This window comes from Myxocyprinus asiaticus, chromosome 14, assembly GCF_019703515.2.
Source record: "Myxocyprinus asiaticus isolate MX2 ecotype Aquarium Trade chromosome 14, UBuf_Myxa_2, whole genome shotgun sequence".
NCBI classification, from domain to species: Eukaryota; Metazoa; Chordata; class Actinopteri; order Cypriniformes; family Catostomidae; genus Myxocyprinus; species Myxocyprinus asiaticus.
In genome coordinates, this window is record NC_059357.1 from 29936748 (window position 1) to 29958257 (window position 21510).

Sequence of the window (21510 nt, forward strand, 5' to 3'; positions counted from 1 at the left end):
CAGAAAGAGCTAAAAGAGAAAATCATCACTTGCTGTGGATCAGGTCTACTTCAAGAGAAGGCCACCAGATTGTATTGTTCAAACACATTTAGTGTTCTATGCCTGTAGTTAGCGGCTGTATCAAGCACCACTCCACACCAAATGGCTGCAAACTTTGTCATGCAAATCTTCAGAGATGGATCAAAAGAAGAAGAGGCTCTGGGTAGGTTTTGGAATCGAGAACTGGTTTATATTCAGAACAAGGTACATTTTAAAAAACAGCATCTATGGAAGAATGCACATCATGAAAATCATTCTTTTCCACTGACAAGTCAATAAACATAAAGCGTGACTAGTGCAGTGTGATCCACCAACTAATGATTCTTATGAGACGGTGCTTTTTAATAAATCTAATCAAAATGTCTCTCACATAAGTTACTGGTATGAATATGTCTTGCGAGTCACTTACTGAATAAGTCGCAACAGTTCTTTCCTGAACGGCAAGTAATTACTTTCATTTTGTTGAACTCGAAGTGAGAATTGTTATGTGTATTTAAAGGAATAGTTCACCCAAAAATGAAAATTATCTCATTATTTACTCACCCTCATGCCATCCCAGATGTGAGTGACTTTTTTTCTTCTGCTGAACACAAACAAAATTTTTAGAAGAATATCTCAGCTCTGTAGGTCCATACAATGCAAGTTAATGGTTGCCAGAACTTTGAATGTCTAAATATCACATTAAGGCAGCATAAAAGTAATCCACACAACTCCAGTGGTTAAATCAATATGTTCAGAAGCGATATAATAGATGTGGGTGAGAAACAGATCAATATATAAGTACTTTTTTTTATTATAAATTCTCCTCCCTGCCCAGTAGGTGGCGATATGCACAAAGAATGTGAATCACCAAAAACAAAATAAAATGTGAAAGTCGAGATTGATATTAAAAAAGGGACTTAAATACGAATCTGTTTCTCACCCACACCTATCATTTCACTTCTGAAGATATGGATTTAACCACTGGAGACATATGGATTACTTTTATGCTGCTTTTATGTGCTTTTGGAGCTTCAGAATTTTGGTAACAATTTACTTGCATTATATGGACCTACAGAGCTGAGATATTCTTCTAAAAATCTTCGTTTGTGTCCAGCAGAAGAAAGAAAGACATGCACATCTGGGATGGCATGAGGGTGAGTAAATGATGAGAGAATTTTCATTTTTGGATGACCTATTCATTTAAGATTTGTGAGACTTAAATCAGTGATTGTTCATATGACAACTTCTACTTAAAGATACACATACAGAACAGAGTAAATGGCACTTTAATTAGAACAAGAGTATTAAAATATGTTATGTAATAGTATTGTTGTTTAGTATTCTCAGTAAATATTTAGGACAAATTATTGAAGTGTGGATGCTTCCTTAAAAGTACTAAAAAGAATTGTTAATGGACTCGTTGATCGTTAATTCACCCCAAAATGAAAATTCTGCCATCTTTTACTCACCCTCATGCTGTTCCGAACCCATATGACTACATTTCTTCTGTGGAACACAAAAGGAGATGAAAGGCTGAAAGACTCAGTCACCATTCACTTTAATTGTAAGGAAAACAGAGCAGCGTGAACATTTTTCAAAATGTCTCCTTGTGTTCCATGCAAGAAAGAAAGTCTCAGCGTTTTTTGAATGACATACTTTAAGAATGAGTAAATGACTTTAATTTCTGGGTGAACTATCCCTTTTATCATTAATTGAAATTGGAACCAGAATTGTTAAATTCCTTTCTATCCCTAGCTCCGGGCATTTGTTCTTTTTGTCTCTTGATCTTTTAGAGTTTGAGATTTCTGATTCTGCTCTGGAGAGATATAACTTCTCTAAACAAAAAATTCCCTTCTAACCCGCCACATAAAACAGTGTGAATGGTCCCAGCAGCAGCAGCAGCAGCAGCACATAAGAGAGGTAATGGATTGATTCCACTTTCTGCTCTTGAGGATACGGCGGGGTGACTCGGTTGTTTTTATTTCTTTCAGCCCATCTGATGCTGAGGGATCATTTTTACCCTCGCTAAAATTGCAGCTGAGCCGAGCTTGAACCACAACGGACAAATATCATAAGTACCGTTATAACTGTTGGGCTGACTATCCATTTCAGCACTATTAGAAAAGTGGAGAATATTTCTGGCAGAAAACCAATACCATTTCATTGGCCATTTTTCTACTATATAATGATAATGGTTTAAGCCCTTTCCCATCAACACCTCATATCTCACGGCAAATCGTAAAGCCTTCGCCACTCTTCCAAAAGGCCGCCATTTGTCTTCCATGAAGGGACACTGACACTCTCTAAAATGTTCAGATTTTTATAAATCACCCCCCAAACAACTGACTGTCTTGCCCCTCAGAGCAGCCCACAGTCTTTTGGGTTAGTTAATAGACCCGCACCATGCACTTGGGAGTTAATTCATAAAAGTGGCTGGCAGTACAATGAATATAAACAAAGACGCAAAACCGATGTAAATACCTTTACGTAACTAGGCTTACCAAGCTGCAAAGCTACAAAATCCCTGAGTGTGCTGAGAAGCATGCTGATCAGAGCTGGGGTTTAAGTGTATGGGATATCTATTGTACTGTATTTAAAGTCAAGTTTTTTTTCCTCAAAGTTTCTCAACTGTTTTCTTTTTTTCTATCTATCTATCTATCTATCTATCTATCTATCTATCTATCTATCTATCTATCTATCTATCTGTCTATTTGTCTGTCTGTCTGTCTATCCTACAGTATATACTGTGTATGTACGTATATATTGTGTATGTATGTAGTCCAGCACATCATCATCCATCAACCCTCTTCAGTTTAAGTCTAGCACATCTCACCTCGAGCTTGGCACTGGATATCCACGCTTTTTTCCACCTCTCCCATCATCTTCCTCCTGGGCTCAGCAGTGAAATAGGGCACCTCTGCAAAAGCAAATAAGCCTATTTGAGAACACACTGACATTTCTGAACCGAATACAAAGGAATGATGGTATTGTAATTTATGAACAGCTCAGAAATAATCGAAGGATTCCATCAGTGGAATTCAGGAAACGTATTATTAAAAAATGGGATTTTCATTGAGCTCAGATGGGTGTGGGACCAATTTATTCCCTTTTCTGTGGCAATAGGAAATTTACTGGAGCAAAAGTAATGAATTCATAAACATTGTTAAAATTGAAATGCTCGGGTTGTGTAGTTAACATAGCCTCGTGTTTTCAGCATTGTTGATAGGAGTCAGACATGTGGAAGGGTCGCATTAATATTGAGCGAACTGGTGGGCACATTTCTTTCAATTCACTCACCTAATACACATCGTCCTCTACTGTAATGTCTAGACTTCATGCAGAGTCACAGATGGCCACTGAAGTTCTTCTCTCTCACAATACTTAAGTTTTACATCGCACACTTAAAGGTTATAAAACATCTGTTATGCGCCTGTAACGACGGAAATCTGCTATTTATTATGTTCACATTATGCTGTAAGGAGATCTGTATTAATGGGCTTAAAATTATTTAAAACAAATAAAGGCATAGTTCCCCCAAATTTTAAATTCTGTCAACATTTTCTCACCCTCATGTTATTCCAAACCCATATGATCTTCTTCTTTTAAGCAATTTTAAGAATATTTGTGCTACATTTTCCATACAATGACAGTGAATTGGGACTGTTGCTGTAGAGCTCCAAAAAACAAAACAATAACAAAAAAACACCATAAAAGTAGTCTATACAACTCATGCACTATATTCCTAGTCTTCTGAGGCCGTAAAATAGCTTTGTATGAGGAACATATGGAAATGAAAGTTGTTATTCAGTGAACATGCCTCTATCTCTCAAATCTAATTTCCACTTCTGCATATTCAAACTGGCTGTGTCAGCAGCTATATTTCTATCCAAGTTGCAAATTTAATATACAGTATGCAAAAAACCATATTATCGCTAAAACAATGAGCGAATAAAACCGCATTTCCATCCCATGTGTTCTTTTATTACAGTTTTTCTCAATCTCTTTGGCACATTTTTTGAAACAGTCTTAACATTCTCTAAACTGTAAGTGCAATTGTCACAACTGTTTTATTGAACATCACAACTCTACTGCATGTCTGCAAAATGTAGTAACTCACCCAAAACATTTAATTCATGCTTCAAAACCTTGTTATTGTGTCAGTAAATTGGCCAATGCCACCAAAATGAAAAGTTTTTTTGTCATCGTGTGAGCCGTACTGGTCAAAAAAAATATTTTCGCCATGGCAGTCGACCCTGGAAATGTTTGTTATATATAAATTTCATTTTTGTTCTACATTTCACTTTTTTGTTGACACAGACTGCTTACTGTACTATACAAGAATGTCAGTTTTGTCTAGCTGAATGCTATTGTGTATCACCCGGGCAACCTCAACACTACAGCGGACACGCTGTCACGGCAGGTTACCCTCAGAGGAGAGTGGAGACTCCACCCTCAGGTGGTCCAGCTGATTTGGAGTTGATTCGGACGGGCACAGGTGGACCTGTTCGCCTCCAAAGAATCCTCCTACTTCGCGCTCTGGTACGCCCTCACCGAGGCTCCCCTCGGCATAGACGCGCTGGCACACAGCTGGCCCCCTGGCCTACGCAAATATGCGTTTCCCCCAGTGAGCCTGCTTGCACAGACCCTGTGCATGGTCAGGGAGGACGAGGAGCAGGTCGTCCTGGTAGCAACCTACTGGCCCACCAAGACATGGTTCTCGGACCTCACGCTCCTCGAGACAGCTCCCCCCGGCGAATTCCCCTGAGGAAGGACCTTCTTTCTCAGGGATGGGGCACCCTCCGGCACCTGCGCCCAGACCTCTGGAATCTCCATGTCTGGCCCCTGGACAGGACGCGGAAGACCTAAGCGGTCTACCACCCGCGGTGGTAGACACGATCACTCAGGCTAGGGCCCCCTCTATGAGGCGCCTGTATGCCTTTAAGTGGTGTCTGTTCGCTAAATGGTGTTCTTCCCAATGCGAAGACCCCCAGAGATGTGCAGTCGGATCAGTGCTTTCCTTCCTGCAGGAGAGGTTGGAAGGGAGGCTGTCCCCTTCCACCTTGAAGGTGTACGTTGCCGCCATAGCAGCACACCACGACGCAGTCAACGGTAAGTCCTTAAGGAAGCACAACCTGATCATCAGGTTCCTAAGAGGTGCCAGGAGGCTGAATCCCTCCAGACCGCACCTCGTTCCCTCATGGGACCTCCCTGTAGTTCTTCAGGGTCTACAGAGAGCCCCTTTTGAGCCTTTGCAGTCAGCCGAGCTTAAGGCACTCTCCTTGAAGACTGCCCTCCTAGCTGCGCTCACTTCCATCAAGAGGGTAGGTGAACTGCAAGCGTTCTCTGTCAGCGAAACATGCCTGGAGTTCGATCCGGGTTACACTGTCAGCGAAACATGCCTGGAGTTCGGTCCGGGTTACACTCACGTGATCCTGAGACCCCAACCGGGCTATGTGCACATGGTTCCCACCACCCCTTTTAGGGACCAGGTGGTGAACCTGCAAGTGCTGCCCCAGGAGGAGGCAGACCCAGCCCTGTCGTTGCTGTGTCCGGTGCGCACTTTACGCATCTATTTGGATCGCACGCAGAGCTTTAGAATCTCTGAGCAGCTCTTTGTCTGCTTTGGTGCACAGCGGAAAGGAAGCACTGTCTCCAAGCAGAGGATCGCCCACTGGCTCATTGACGCCATAACTATGGCATATCTCGCCCAGGACATGCCGCCCCTGATATGTACAATGTCATAGATATTTATGGAATATACATGTATGTCTGACAGATTTTTATAACTGAATGGATCATTCAATGAAAGAATGTTTGGAAGTTGTGAAGAGCATGACAGTGTCACTGAGAATCAACTCATCAGTTTTGTTCGGCAAGCCATGCGCATTTAGAAATATCACCCTGTAGCTCAAGACTGGTTGCCTACTGAAGCTAAGCAGGGCTGAGCCTGGTCAGTACCTGGATGAAAGACCTCCTGAGAAAACTAAGGACGCTGCTGGAAGAGGTATTATGGAGTCCAGCAGGGGGTACTCACCCTGTGGACTATGAAGGTCCTAATGCCCCAGTATAGTGATGCTGACACTATACTGTAAAAAGGCACTGTCCTTTGTATGAGATGTTAAACTGAGGTCCTGACTCTCTGTGGTCATAACAAATCCCAGGACACTTCTTTCGAGTAGGGGTGTATCCCTGGTGTCCTGGCCAAATTCCCCCTATTGGCCCTCATCAATCATGGCTTCCTAATAATCCCTATCCATTAATTGGCTGTATCACTCTACTCTCTCCTCTCCACCAATAGCTGGTGTGTGGTGAGTGTACTGGCGCACTATGGCTGCTGGTGCATCATCCAGGTGGATGCTGCACACTGGTGGTGGTTGAGGAGAGTCCCCTGTTCACTGTGTAAAGCGCTTTGAGTGTAGTGTCAGAAAAGCACTATCTAAATGTAACATTCATTCATTTAGTTATTGTGCAAATTGTAGTCAACTGTACTTACTCTTTTGCACACATGTGACAAAACACGTGCAATTTGCTTAAATTAATAAGAAATTCAAATCTGGTGTGAACAAGAAACTAATTGTTCAGAGATTTGAACTTACTGTTTTGAAAAAATAATCATTCTCATTCGAGAACTGACCCAATGCGATTGAGAAAAACTGTAATAAAATACTTGCTGTTTAGAGCACACAGACAAAACACTGAAGAACACTAAAGAACTTCATCTCATATCTGGGAGCGACAGCGAGTCACAGTTCTGGCAACACTATGTGTGTGCATTCCTCCATCCTTAAAACTTTACCGTGCAGATCTCAAATATATTTTTCAAAAGTGTCAATAAACCTGCTCTCTGGCACAATTCACTTTGTATTCGACTTATATGCACTGCAAACTCTTTGCAGGTTTTCCATTTTCTAGACACCATTACTAAGGTTGACCAGAGCAACATTTCAGATGCGATGACTGGTCCTCTGGTTAGTCCAGTTATGAACGAGTTATTCAGTCACATTACTTTTTGATGTGCCTATTGTATTCCTAATAAATTCAATAGGAGTTTATGCACATTTCTTAGCAAGTGTAAAACTTTTTAATGCACATTTTGGAGATTTTATTTGCATCTTGTTGTTTCCATCCAGCAGTTTTTATGTGATATCTCAAAATGCGCATTAAATACATGGATGGAAACCCAGCTAATGTGCATTTTGCCAGGTTTGATCTCAATGGTGCCAAACGCAAAGATTCAGTCATTCTTCAAAACATCTACTTTTGCGATCCACAGAACAAAGAATGTACAAAGGAACGTAGTCCTACAGATTCGGGACAAAATGAAGGTGAATAAAAATGACAGAATTGACATTTTGGGCGGACTATCCCTTTTGATCATTTACCTGTAATATCTTTACCAATTAAACTATCCCTTTAATCGGTTACTATAAAGTTGTTCACTAGGTGCTTTCAGGCATTTAAGATATTAGAGTATGATTTTCTGTAAAGCTACTTTAAACCGTTGTGTATTGTGAAAAGCACTATACAAATAACAATAACTTGACTTATTTAGATGTCTTAAAAACAAACTTGAGGAGACAGCTAACATTCATAGATCTGTACCTCTTTTATAATGTAAAGCTTAACAGAGTCATTCTGTACAGATATGTGCCAAAGAGACACAACTGTGATTCGTACTTCATGAGAAAAATTCGCAGACCTTCAAAAATCTGAAGTGCTTATTTGACGCAAATAAGTAGATGAATAAATGCATATTTAGAGACCTTGAATGTAATTCAGACAGCCACCCAAACAGTAAGTAAGCACCTGACTTATGTGTAATGCCACACTGACAGCCCACACTCATCAATTCACATCAACTCAGTCTTGCCCAGTGCAGTACATTCATCCTGTTATGCATTCGTCTCTCTATACATTTGTACTGAACTTCACATGGTGCTTGGAACACCTGTCAGCTCAGCTCTCAACTGGACACCAATGTGAAGTGAAGAAAAGGCATAAATATTTAATATGCTGTTTAGCTCGATGGGTTTCCATATATAACTGTACAGAGAAGCAGTCACTGACAAGCTGCACTGTATGTACTCAGTACCCGTGAAATATCAGCAAAGACAGAGAAACTGCAGAATTCAATCTGGTGCTTACATCAATTAGAGGAAAAAGTTACAGCTAAATCATTTAGGAAAAAGATAGTTTAGAATCTTGTTGTATGCTCACATCTCGCGCTAAGAGATGAAGACAAATTTGAGCATTGAAATCAATTTTGGCAGGGTGCATGCTTTTATGTACCATAGTCATACAAAGACAAGTTGTAATAAAGCGCAATGATTTTAGGCTTCACACTTCTAGTTAAATGACATGTAAAATGTTTTGTCAATTATATACTAAATACAAATTTGTGGACACTTCAGCCACACTTAAAAATCTAAAAATGTTGTTGAATTAGATTTTAAAGCAGTGCATTTATTTTCAAGAAATACAACAAAAACACAATTTTCAAGCAAAACATTTCACAAAAAGCACTTTGTCCTTAAATAGATCCACTAGCAGGGTAAGGTCATTGCAAAAATTGCTCAGAAAAGCAATGTAAGTGCTGAGAAAATGTCTAGCATCCTTTGCCACTTGGTTTGATATTTTAATATCTAATGCAATTAAATTAATACTTTTTTGTGTGTGGCTTAAGTGTCAAAATACTAAGGTTTAAATACTTAATTTATGCATTATTTTGCAATATTTGGATTAAATATTTATAATTGTATATAAAATAATAATTTTAAATAAAATTAGAACAATACATGTATTACTTTATTTATTTACTTAACATACATTTTGATTTGTAACTAGTAATGCCTAATAAACAAGCAAAAAAAAAAATTCCTATAAATTGATGTCCACATATGTGGACAGCGGGACTAAGTTGTGAAATTTTAAATAATACCAAGTTATAGAAAGTCAGATTTCTTTCATTAAATTGTTATTTATGCTTCCAGAAGTTTTGGTTATTCATGCTTTTGAGACGTTACAGACATTGCATCAGAAATTAGCATAATTCATTCTGTTTAAAAAAAATGGCCAGCATCATCCAATCACTGCCAACCATGTTCAAATAAAATTATACATTATAAATTCTGAATCCATTTACTGATTACCATTGTCCCATGTCTGCCAAACATGTTGAGTGGTCCAAACATCATCTGCAGCCAAAAACTGAACTTTTGATCGGATTTTAGGAGTGAATGCACTTAGCTGCATAGAAAGCTATAGGATGCTCCCTTGCTCACTATTTAGTGAATGACTTAACCTCCAGTGTGCTGTGTGTCTGCACTGGTCTCAGAACAGTCTTACCTTATTTTCATCCCAACTCCACATAAAGCCTCTGAAAACAAATTGTTTTAGCTTTTGGATGAACCCATTGATTCTCAGTGTGAAAATGCACAGTGAATATAGGAATGCATTTACTAATGTTAATGAATAGAACCGTATTGTACAGTGATAACAAAATAAAACATAGAAAATTTATATTAAATGAAACGAAATGACCCACAGATGTGTTCATGTTGAAAGTTATTCAAAATATATTTTTTCAACTTTTGAGGGAATAATGTCCCAATAACCACGTATGTGTACGTAATGTTTATCAGTGCGCTGATGCGCAAAAAAATTATGAATTCCTTAAAGCGGCATATTAAACTAAACTAGAGATGCTACTCTTTACACCCAAACAGATATAATTGAAAAAACATAAAGAGGGTTCTTATCAGAGGCATTTGTTTGCTCTGTGCCTATAGATGTGCTTCACGTAACTCGATGTCATGCTTTTGTGTCATGTGACTCGGTGTTCCAGAAGTTTAACCCTTAAATGACAGTCTAAAATCTTGTGAACAGTATTCATTTGGTTTAAATTTATATAAATTATGCATTACATATAGCGAATCCAAAATACAGTGTCCACGCATGTGGACGCGGTGTTGCACAAGGTTATATATTGTGGTATTAAAATTATTATGACTGAATCTACCTGACTACATTAGGTTACACCAACAAAAGTAATTTGTAAGAGACAGATCAGGTAGAAATAGCTCCTAATGATAACAGTTGCATATATTCACCTTTTGCAGAGTAATAAATCATTCTATTCATTTATACATTGAGCACCAGACTGTACTAAAGATGTGATAACACCAACATTTATCTCCTTACAATCTGCCATTTCAAAAGACTACATATTATGTGTGGTTTTTGTTATTAAGTAAATCAAATTACTTGAAAATAGGTCTGATGGCACTTTAGTGCTGTATGTTCAGGATAATCCTAATGTGTAGCATTACCTGGTGATATTTCTCACAGAGCTCTGTGACCGATAGCTGTAATGCCTGAGGCTTCCCTAAAAGCTCTTAGCTCACCTAATACAGTGTGTAATTTCAGGTTTTATGCGCAGTAATGTAGCGCTATATCTATCTGAGAGCTTTGCCATTCATCACTCCCCACTGAGTGTAACCATTAAGATGGTGGATTTTTTCTGGTGTCAGACGCTTGTGAAAGCATTGTGTTGGAGAGAGAAATGGGGCATTTATTGGATGCGGTGTTGTACCTGTAATGGAGAGAAAGGCTCTGGCCTCTGCTGGCTTCACGCTGCTGTCCAACAGTGAGGCTTCACACACATACATGCCCACATCGGTGCTCGTGGGATTGATGATGGTCAAGCGACGTCCGAAGGAGCCCACGCTGCTGGCCACTTCCATGCCATGTCTGCGCCACACCAAACTGAGCTTCTCAACCGGACTATGGAAAATGAAAGTGCAAGGATGCTGTGTGCCACCAAACATTAAGAATCAAGTTCAGTCAGAGATGTGGCCCAATGGTGAGCACACAAACTTTGACACATTGACATGCAAATTTAAATTTGGCTTGTGACATTTCCCGATCACGTTCCGTGTTCTTCTCCATTTTCTGTCTCATGTCTCTGTTTATATACACTACTAGTCAAAGGTTTGGACACATCTACTAATTCTTTATTATTAAAAATGTTCTACATTAAAAATTATACTAAAGTCATCAAAACTATGCAACAACACAAAGTATGTCAGAATATGTGTATATTATGTAGTGACCAAAAAAGCTAAACAATCAACAATATCTTATAACTTAGCTCCTCCCTCTTCTTATAAATGAATAAATAAATAAACAAACAAATAGTTTGTTATATGTAGGAAGAATTCCTATTTGTCTATAAAACTAATCTCAAGTATCTGAAAATAAGATTTCAGATCAAAAGGTTTAACATATCATGAAAAACAAATTCAGTCAAGGAGCCCCTGCTGGAAAACAAAATGCTTAAAGGAATATTCTGGCAAATTAAGCTCAATCAACAGAATTTGTGGAATAATGCTGATTATCAACATTGCACACTGCATTCTTTTGCACGAAAGCTGCGTATGGGACACCCTTGGACTTTCCAGCATGACAATGACACTAAGCACAAGGCCAAGTTTACCCTCCAGTGGTTACAGCAGAAAAAGGTGAAGGTTCTGGAGTGGCCATCACAGTCTCCTGACATTAATATCATCGAGCTACTCTGGGGAGATCTCAAACGTGCGGTTCATGCAAGACGGCCAAAGACTTTGCATGACCTGGAGGCATTCTGCCAAGACGAATGGGCAGCTATACCACCTGCAAGAATTTGGGGCCTCATAGACAACTATTACAAAAGACTGCACGATGTCATTGATGCTAAAGGTGGCAATACACAGTATTAATAACTAAGGGTATGCAGACTTTTGAACAGGGGTCATTTCATTTTTTTCTTTGTTGCCATGTTTTGTTTTATGATTGTGCCATTCTGTTATAACCTACAGTTGAATATGAATCCTACAAGAAATTAAAGAAATGTGTTTTGCCTGCTAATTCATTTTTTCTTTAAAAATGGTACATATATTACCAAAGGGTATGCAAACTTTTGAGCACAACTGTATAAGCACACTGTAAATTTCAGAACTCAAAACTTCATCCTCAGTCTAAAAAGAGCATTTACAGTTGCCACCCCGCTGAAACATCTAATTTTGAAATCTGTCTGTTCTTGATGTCATGACACATTGCTCATTTGTATTTACACATCCAACAACATGCGTCATCGCACCCTTGGCCCCGCCCACTGGCGTGCAATTCAAGTCAAGAGAGCAGGCCTTCCATGGATAACTATTCCTAACATAACACCTAAGGGGACCCATCTGGACTATTTTGGATTATTTTTGAATATATTCATGCACTAGACAGACATCTTTGACCGCTGCCATGTATCTCATGTATAAAAAAAGCGATGTCAAGTTGTAACTCTGAAAGAGAGAAGTAATTCTCTTTCATTCAGCTGCTGCCTGTGTTGCTTTGAGCTCAAACGCGCCATTGAGGCATTCTTTCGCCCATATGCGCTATTTTTAATTGTTGGTATATGCAAACATGTACTGGACGTCTTTGACTGCTTTGATGTGTTTCCAGCTATGTGCGCCTCAGTGCAGGATGATACTGCATGTATGTGCATCTAGTTTCACCGCTCTGGACTATGTGTTTGTTTTTTTCAGCTCATGTCGGCGTGGATTGCATGAGAACCGGACATAATACAATTCAAGCTTTGCAAAGGAACTGTTATTGAAGGATGTAGCAGTTAGAAACACTTGGACCCAGTCAAAAACGTAAGTAAATCATTTTTCAAAAGTTATGACTGTTTGATTTTATTGATTTGAGTTTATGGTGTTGAGTGTTAACAGTTGTGCTTGAGATGAACAGTTTAATATATTCTGATGCAATGCGTTGGATGTGTGTTATGTGTAAACCCTGCAATTTTGTTTTATAATGTTGAGGTTCATTCTCTCCCAATTGAGTTTGCTGAACTTGAAGGGCTGCATGACTTTAGCCAATCAGAATAGTGGGCGTTTACGTTGAAGTTTTAAGGAGGCGCTTAGGCCAAAACTGAGCATTTCAGACAGAGGGCCAGAGATATATTACAAAATTGTGACTGTTTTGGTGCAAAAAAACTTTTATAACATTATCAGTGGACCTCAAGGAAGATAATAAAATGATAAAAAAATAGCACTTCATAAAATGTAGCTATATCATATCTTACGGCTATACTTTTGAAACAGTGAGTATTTTAACGTTTAAGGATTGGGCCTATTCACTTCCATTGTAAATGCCTCACTGTAACCCAGTTTTTGTTTTTTTTAAAGATAAGGAGGGACAAAATCATTTTTTTGTGGTAATCAACATTATGCCATACATGCTGTCGATTGAGCTTAAAGCTGGAGTATGTAATTTCTGTGACACTAGCGCCACAGAACGGAATTGCACCTTGCCTGCAGTTGTTCAAACAGTCAGATAGTCTCGCCCCCATCTCACGCCATTGAGTGCACGGGCAGAGTGCGCGGAGGGAGGCAGGAACGTAGTTAGACAGGCAGGTAGGCCATCCAATCACTGCATTCGGGCTGAATGAAATGATTGGACGGGCCTTTTACAGGCCTGTGACTGCCACAGATAATGGATTTTATTTTATTTTTATCAGAGCACTTGATTTATTGATTGCTGTCAGGATGCAAAGAGACTTTCAACCAGTATAACAAAAAATGCTTCTGGTATAAATTGCATACTCTAGCTTTAACTTGTATTGAACCCAGAATATAACTTTAAACAAGCCTAAGGTGGTTTTGCTGGTTTAAGTTGGTCTAGCTGGTCTCTTAGCCTTTACAGCTGATAAATGCCAAAAACTCTCTACACCATTAAAACAGACCAGTCTAAACAGATCTTGGTCAGGCTGGGAGACCAACTAACCACAATAAGTTGGTTTATTGCTTTTGCCTTTTTGTTGTTTTTTTGTTGTTTTTTTAGCAGGGGTGTATCCAAACTTTAGACTGGTAGTACAAATAAAAAAGTGGCCTTCATTCATCGGCAAGGAACAAGTATTTGGGGGAAGAAGAAAATAATCACAGAAAAAAATAGCAAAAATTGTACCTTTAGAGGTACATCTGGGGCAGTACCCTCAAAGGTACACCCACTGTACCTTTTTTACACCTAAAGTTATTAATATGTACCCTTTAGAAACAGAAACGGTTCAAATACACTTTGATTGATGTGTAAATGGTACAGTTGGTGTACATTTGAGGGTACTGCCCCAGTGATAAGCTGTTGTACCCCTATGTTGGTAATACCAATGTTGGTAAGTGTTACTTAAGCTGCTATTATCTTAATGGCCTTGAGATTGATGATTGTGAACCCACTAGAGGTAAATGAATATCAAATGGACTGTAGTGTAGTTGGGAACAATGTGATATATACCATGATATATAACCATACGTACCGTGCATTAGCTACACACTCCAGCGTGGCATCACTAACCCCAGCCACTACCGTAATGTTCCGAGGTGGGATTACAATCACTGGAGCCACAGGGTCTGCTGGGGCATCTGAATCTAACCTCGAGAGAATGGGGAAAGAAAAGAGACTTTTAGAAGTGCATCTATAAACACAATAGCTATCCAATTGTGTGTGTTTAAAAATGCTATTATTTATAGAGCCTTGATTCTAAAAAAAAATATATAAGAACCAAAATATATGTATAATATATAAAAAATAACAAATTATAGTCTGCTTACATTTGTCCAAAACAGATGTACATACCAATTAGAAATAAGTATATAAAACTATATGATGAGAGAGCACATAGTCTTTGGAACTTGTCAAATGAATAATATAAAACAACAGATTAAGAAACTTATAACGATAATCACACGGCCACCCAATTATATAGTGGACCTCACACAAGACAACAAAGTATGTGGTGATTTTTGATCGCACGTCACTTAAGGTGTAAGTGTGTGTTCATGAATCAGATGGCCCCTCCCTCCATTTACCTCGGAGCACCAGCCATGAAATTTCACCATAACGGAATAAGAATTATTCAAATATATTCAAAAAATTAGAAATATGTAAATTGAAGGGAGTTGGTAAACTAAATAATCTGAAGGATTTAGTGAGATTCTGCCTAACCACATATATCAACAAAAGGAAGACACAGCTGTAATAAAAGGAATTTTATGTATAAATATAAACAAGAATAACAACGACTACAAAATAGTATTAATTTACTATTAATAATTACTATGAATGGCAAAGAAAATAAAGTGCACAGTATGGAAAGATGCAAGTGGTTGAGTTGGATGTTGCTACATGTCTGGTAAAATATTGCTATTAGTGCTATTACAATTTTTAATTGCGATTAATCGCAGAATTTTTCATCAGCGATTAATCACAGATTTTGAAAATGCTGAAATTTTACTCTATACTGTATATACTTCTTTTCCTGTCAAAATACACTTATTTCCTTCTTAGGAAAGAAAACACAACAATATGTAACAATATATTGGTTTATTAACATTTTCCAAACAAAGACTTCCACAGTATAAAGATATAAATACACTAAAATGGCACCAATCAAGTAACATTAAATGTTTCAAAGTGGGAGGTCTAAGGGGAGGTTGACTAATTGAAAGAACTATGCAACCTTAGGTTGCCTATTCATTGCAATGAGCATTAATTCTCTTAAATTCTAAATCTTAAATTCTGGTTAAATTATGTTTTGTGACCAGGCAGTAAAAGGTGCCTCCCACAACCTTGTCAGCTCCTCATACACTTCCGGGAAGAAAGGAACCGGGGTGGGGCGTGGCTGTGAGCGGCGCCGTGAGCCCAGGAACCAATCATCGAGTCGCGAGGGTTCAGGGTTCACTCTAGCCCGACGCTCGTGGCTGCCCGAGAAAGCATGTCCGTCATTTCCGCATCAGCCTGTGACTGGGCGACTGTACCCGAGGGGGGAAGCCCAGCTGAGGATTCCGCGTCCGACTGGACGAGCCCGCTCTCCGATGCTGCGCTCGAGAGCTCATCAGCTTCGCGGGCTCCGAACAAGAGGTCGAACTTGCCGTGAGACGAGCTGGCGGACTCATCCGGAAGCCCAATCGGGGCAGACGAGCGTGCTGGGGAATGGGAGGTCCATGGGGGGATACCCGGCAGAGGTGGTCCCATTGGGGTCCTCAAATCGGCCCCAGTGCTAGCCACGCTGGCCTCATACCCGTAGGTAGAAGGACCAAGGCGGGGAGCCGCTGGGGTGGCTTGCTTTTTTACGAAGGCAAGCCACGACCGCAACGTTGCCATGGTCATGTTCTCGCAATGAGTACATGATCCATCCACGAACGCTGTCTCCGCGTGGGTCACACCCAGACACGAAAGACAGCGATCGTGACCATCAGAAGTTGAGAGATAACGACCGCAACCAGGAATAACACACAAACGGAAAGGCATCTTTAAAAAGACGCGTCTTTAAAAAGATGTTCCATGTGTGCCGCTCTTTTAGAGAAATATACTCTTTTATTTCTGCCGAAGCGCCCAGGGGCGTTCTCTGCAGTGCACCAGTACAGAGGAGGGAGAAGCCGCTGAAATGCGCCGTCAGATCCAGCAGAGGTGAATGAACAGTCAGCTCAATGAACATCGACTGTTCGGCTCTGAAGAGAAAATCTGAATGAGTGGTTGCATACCAGCTCCTTTTAAACCCGTATGTCTGGGGGAGTGGTATGCAAATACCACTCGTCAATTTTCATTGGCCTTTTATCAAAGACCAGAGGTGTTTCGGGCTCCCAAGAGTGACCCCTAGTGTCACTACATCGACACAACGTCGAGTGAGTGACAGATAGGGAAAGTCTTGTAACTGATGCTGGTGCAGGGCAGGTTTTCTCTTTCCCTCGTCAGCGCTGTTCAGAATATCATGGATGTTTAGCCGTTTGAGACGGTTGAATTGCTCCATAGTGCTTTAAAATAGAAAATACTCATGCAGAATTCAAATGCAGCACGATATCGAGGGAAGCCTAGTTTAATCACGCATGTGATCAGCTCTGCTCTATCCTGTCACCGGAGCTCGCAGCCCTGTTGATGCTTGCGCATGGATTGTGCTGAGCACAACTTCAGGTTTAATCACTCTGCGCACATCTGTGTCCCACATGAGAAGCATATTTAGTGCTTATAAAGCGAGATGAATATCATAAGGTTGCTGCATTGCCTGATGTAAATATGTACGGACATGGCTGATCTTAAAAAAATATACATCGGGGAGGCCTGGGTAGCTCAGCGAGTAAAGATGCTGACTACCACCCCTGGAGTTCAGCCAGGTCTCCTAAGCAACCAAATTGGCCCAGTTGTTAGGGAGGGCAGAGTAACATGGGGTAACCTCCTCGTGGTCGCTATAATGTGGTTCGCTCTCGGTGGGGCGCGTGGTGAGTTGTGCATGGATGCAGCGGTGGATGGCGTGAAGCCTCCACATGCACTATGTCTCCACGGTAACGTGCTCAACAAGCCACGTGATAAGATGCGCGGATTGATGGTCTCAGACGCGGATGATATTTGTCCACCACCACCCGGATTAAGGCGAGTCACTACGACACCACGAGGAATTAAAGTGCATTGGGAATTGGGCATTCCAAATTGGAGAGATAAAGGGGAGAAAAAATAAAAAAAATAAATATATATATACATCAGTGTTGACGTTGCATCGATGACATCACATCGTTGGTGATTGATCGATGCACCGATCCAGATCGATGGATCGTTACACCCCTATTGTGTTAATCAAACAGCTGCAATTAACACAAACAGTTTTGTGAATGAACACAGAGTGGATGTTTCGCAGTTGATGTCCATTTTAAGGATTCCAAGCATACATGTATGTATGGATGAATATGTCTGTCTTCGTGGCCTCTCTTTATTCAGCCACTGCTGCCACATAGACAGTTAATTAATGTGCTGCATCTGGAGGTTTTAAGGATTTTTTATGGCCATCTTAACTTAAATCTATTGAGGAGAATGAAGATGTACCAAAGCCATTTTGGTGCTAAGACACCATACGTGGACCAATGAGAGGTTCCTTTCAATGTGGAGGTGGATCCAGGGCCTTCCTTCCTGCCCTGTAAGAGGTGTCTGGCAGTGGTCTGAGCAGATTTATCTGATGGCGGCCTGGCATTTGTTTGTGTTGGTCCACCACGATCCGATGAAAATGTAGCAAACTTTCTTTTTTATGACAGTTACAGAGAGGCCTTTCCATAAGATGGGGCCACTGGAATGCCATCTTGTCCGTTGTTCACTACATTATTAAAATGATCTACACTGAATCAGCCAACTGCTCTGAAACAGACAAAAGCCAGAAAGTTCTGCTCTTTATGTTTTATACTTAACTGGCAAAGAATCAATTGAATAATTCATATTTTGGCACTGGTCCTGTGACATGCTCTCCAACCCCTCATTCGACTGTTATGTGCAATCATTCTTGCATTAAAATATGCTTTTTAAATTTTTAAAATGACTTAAGCATATCTCTCCGCTAATTGTAAAAAATTTAAGGCTGCCTATCAAATCAGCTTCATTCTTTCAAGAGGAAATTAGAGAATATCTAAAATATTGAAATCATAGGATAATGAGGATTTAAATAACTAAGTTGAATGCTAAAATCAAGCCTTTGATGTTGAATTTGACAAACTCAATTTACTCTTTAAAACTTTGCTTTCTTTCAAAATATCAGTAACTTCATGCAGTACCATAGGTAGTCCTCTTAGTCTTAAAAGAGATGGACCCCTCCAATTTTTAAATATGTTGGGGATAATGTAGAGGTCATAATCGCATATTTATGATAGTTGGACCACATGTAATAGTAGGTTAACCAGTAATCTGAATATTTGGGGGGTGAGTTCCCTTTACGTTTACATGCAGCCTGATAATCTACCAATAATCCAGTAATAATCTTGGTGGTATAGTAACACTGACACTGGACATTTTCATTGACACAAATCTGTAGATGTAAACATACAGTCAATGTCTTAAATGGTTCCGGCCCTGGATTGTATCACAAAAATAATATTAAAGGCACTGCTAAAGACAACATATAATATTCTGATTTGTTTGTACTTTTGGTCTTAAATTCCAGCAAGTACTATGATATTGCAAGCTTAAAGTATTGTTAAAGAGATAGTTAACCCAAAAATTAAAATAATATCATCATTTACTCACCATCATGCCATCCCAGATGTGTGACTTTCTTTCTTCTGCTGAACACAAACAAAGATTTTTAGAAGAACATTTCAGCTCTGTAGATCCATACAATACAAGTGAATGGTGGCCAGAACTTTGAAGGTCCAAAAAGCATGTAAAGGTAGCGTAAAATTAATCCATACAACTCTAGTGGTTTAATTCATATCTTCAAAAGCAATATGATAGGCTTGGGTGAGAAAAAGATCAATATTTAAGTCCTTTATTACTATAAATTTTCCTCCCTGCCCAGAAGTGGCAATATGCATGAAGAATATGAATCGCCAAAAAACAAAAGAAGAATGTTGAAGTGAAAGTGGAGATTTACAGTAAAAATTGACTTAAATATTGATCTGTTTTTCACCCACACATATCATATCACTTCTGAAGACATTAATTTTAATCACAGGAATAGTATGGATTAATTTTATGATGCCTTTAAGTGCTTTTTGGACCTTCAAAGATCTGGTCACCATTCACTTGCATTGTATGGACCTACAGATCTGAGATTTTCTTCTAAAAATCTTCATTTTTGTTCAGCAGAAGAAAGAAAGTCATACACATCTGGGATGGCATCAGGGTGAGTAAATGATGAGAGAATTTTCATTTATGGGTGAACTATCCCTTTAAACAGAAAATACATAATTCTTCATGCCAAAAATAAACACCAATTGGACAACCCCAAATATTTCAGTGATATGGAAACATTGGAGTCATTGATACAATCAAGAAGTTGAGTATTAGCATTGTACATCTTTTCCTCAGTGTGTGGCCACTGTTTTAGTATCGGATGTTCAACAATCACTTTTCACATAATGCAAACCAAATCATTATAACTCTCACGTAACACAAAAGTAAACGCTAATATAAGCTAATTCTCACATTGTGTAAAGAAGAATCCAGTAATAAAATGTGTTTCTTCTAACAAATCCTCCAGCGGGCTTTCGTGTTGGTAACAGCCGAGACAAAAACAGATTGCATGGGGAACACGGGCCTCCCTCCCTCCCTATGTATTTGCAGATGGGGCAACTGTAACTCTTTGCAATACACTGAGATATTATTGGAAGACTCATATTTGTTCTTGGATTAGAAAAAGCGAATTAGAATCCAGGCGTGAAGTACGTTCAGTGGATCTGACTGGCAGATGGCGAGCTGCCTATTTCTGCTTCAATGCATAATTTCCCTCACCTGTAGCCATGGGAGGCAATAATCTGACTGCATTCATCAGGGATCCAGTAAACAGCACAATTTCCTATTTTTACCACAAGATCACTGCTAATATTGTACAATGCTTTTAGTTGAAATTATCCAGAAAGCTTTATGAAAACCTATTTTCTTTGGGTTGTTCCACTTTGTCCTTTATCTATGTAAATTATATTAGTTTATGAATATTAGCTTACATTATCGCCTCTTTGTATGTCTGTTATCTTGGCTGAGTCTTGTATTCTAATAACTGAATTACACTATGAATATTGCTGGCCTGCAAAATGTGTTCTTCGAATAGCTGTCTTGAATTATCGAGTGAAAGTAATACTTTGCTTTACTAACAAAAATTTTGGTCTTTGTGTATAAACCTCAGTGCTTTCTAGGATGTTCCACAAAAGCACAATTAGGAAGAATTTACCCTGAACGTGGAATGTGTGTTGTACAGAAATCTACTACAATCTGCCAGTCTCAACAGTCATTTAAACAGTTTGTAAACCAAAAGCCTGATGGTCGTTGTCCATTGAGCAGGTTACGGCAATCAAATATCCTTTCAAAGGCATAGTTCACCCAAAGGTGAAAATTCTGTCATTATCTACTCACCCTCATGTCGTTCTAAGCCCATTTGACTTACTTTCTTCTGCAGAATACAAAAGGAGATGTTTTAAATTATGTTGCAATGCTTATTTCCATTCAATAGTGGTGCCTCACTTTAAAGCTTAAAAAGCACCCAAAAGTCCATGTGACTCATACGTCATATTCCATGTCTTCTGAAGGCATACGATTATTTTGTATGATGAGCAGATCAAAATTTAAGTCGCTATTCACTCTAAAATTAAATCAAAATCATTGGCAAACTCTGTAAATCAAATATGGCAACACGTCAGTAACATCAAACATGGGTTCTTGTGTCATGATGTTTAGTCATGAGACATGCAAGAACCAATGAGCTTTGATGTTTTTGACGTGCCCCAAATTAGATTTACAGAGTTTATTAGTGATTTAAATTTGATTTGATAGTGAATAATGACTAAAATGTCAGTCTGTTTTTTATACAATATGAGCATATATCTTCAGAAGACTTGGAATAAAGACTCTGTAATTTCATGAGAGTGAATAAATAATGACAGAATTTTCTTTTTTTTTCTTTTTTTTTTATCAACTATACATTGAATTTTATTA

At 39.2% G+C, this 21510-nt stretch overlaps 1 protein-coding gene across 2 annotated transcripts in view; it reads right to left on the reverse strand.

Moving 5' to 3' along the window:
* LOC127452338 (protein sidekick-1-like) overlaps positions 1-21510 on the reverse strand; it is a 522949-nt gene that overhangs the window by 143054 nt on the left and 358385 nt on the right. For both annotated transcript variants that reach the window (XM_051717752.1, XM_051717750.1), the window contains exons 6-8: positions 14366-14477; positions 10613-10803; positions 2855-2938 (exon numbers count right to left, since the gene is read on the reverse strand). In XM_051717752.1, coding sequence (XP_051573712.1) covers positions 2855-2938; positions 10613-10803; positions 14366-14477 — 387 coding nt within the window. The remainder of the gene's footprint in view (positions 1-2854; positions 2939-10612; positions 10804-14365; positions 14478-21510) is intronic.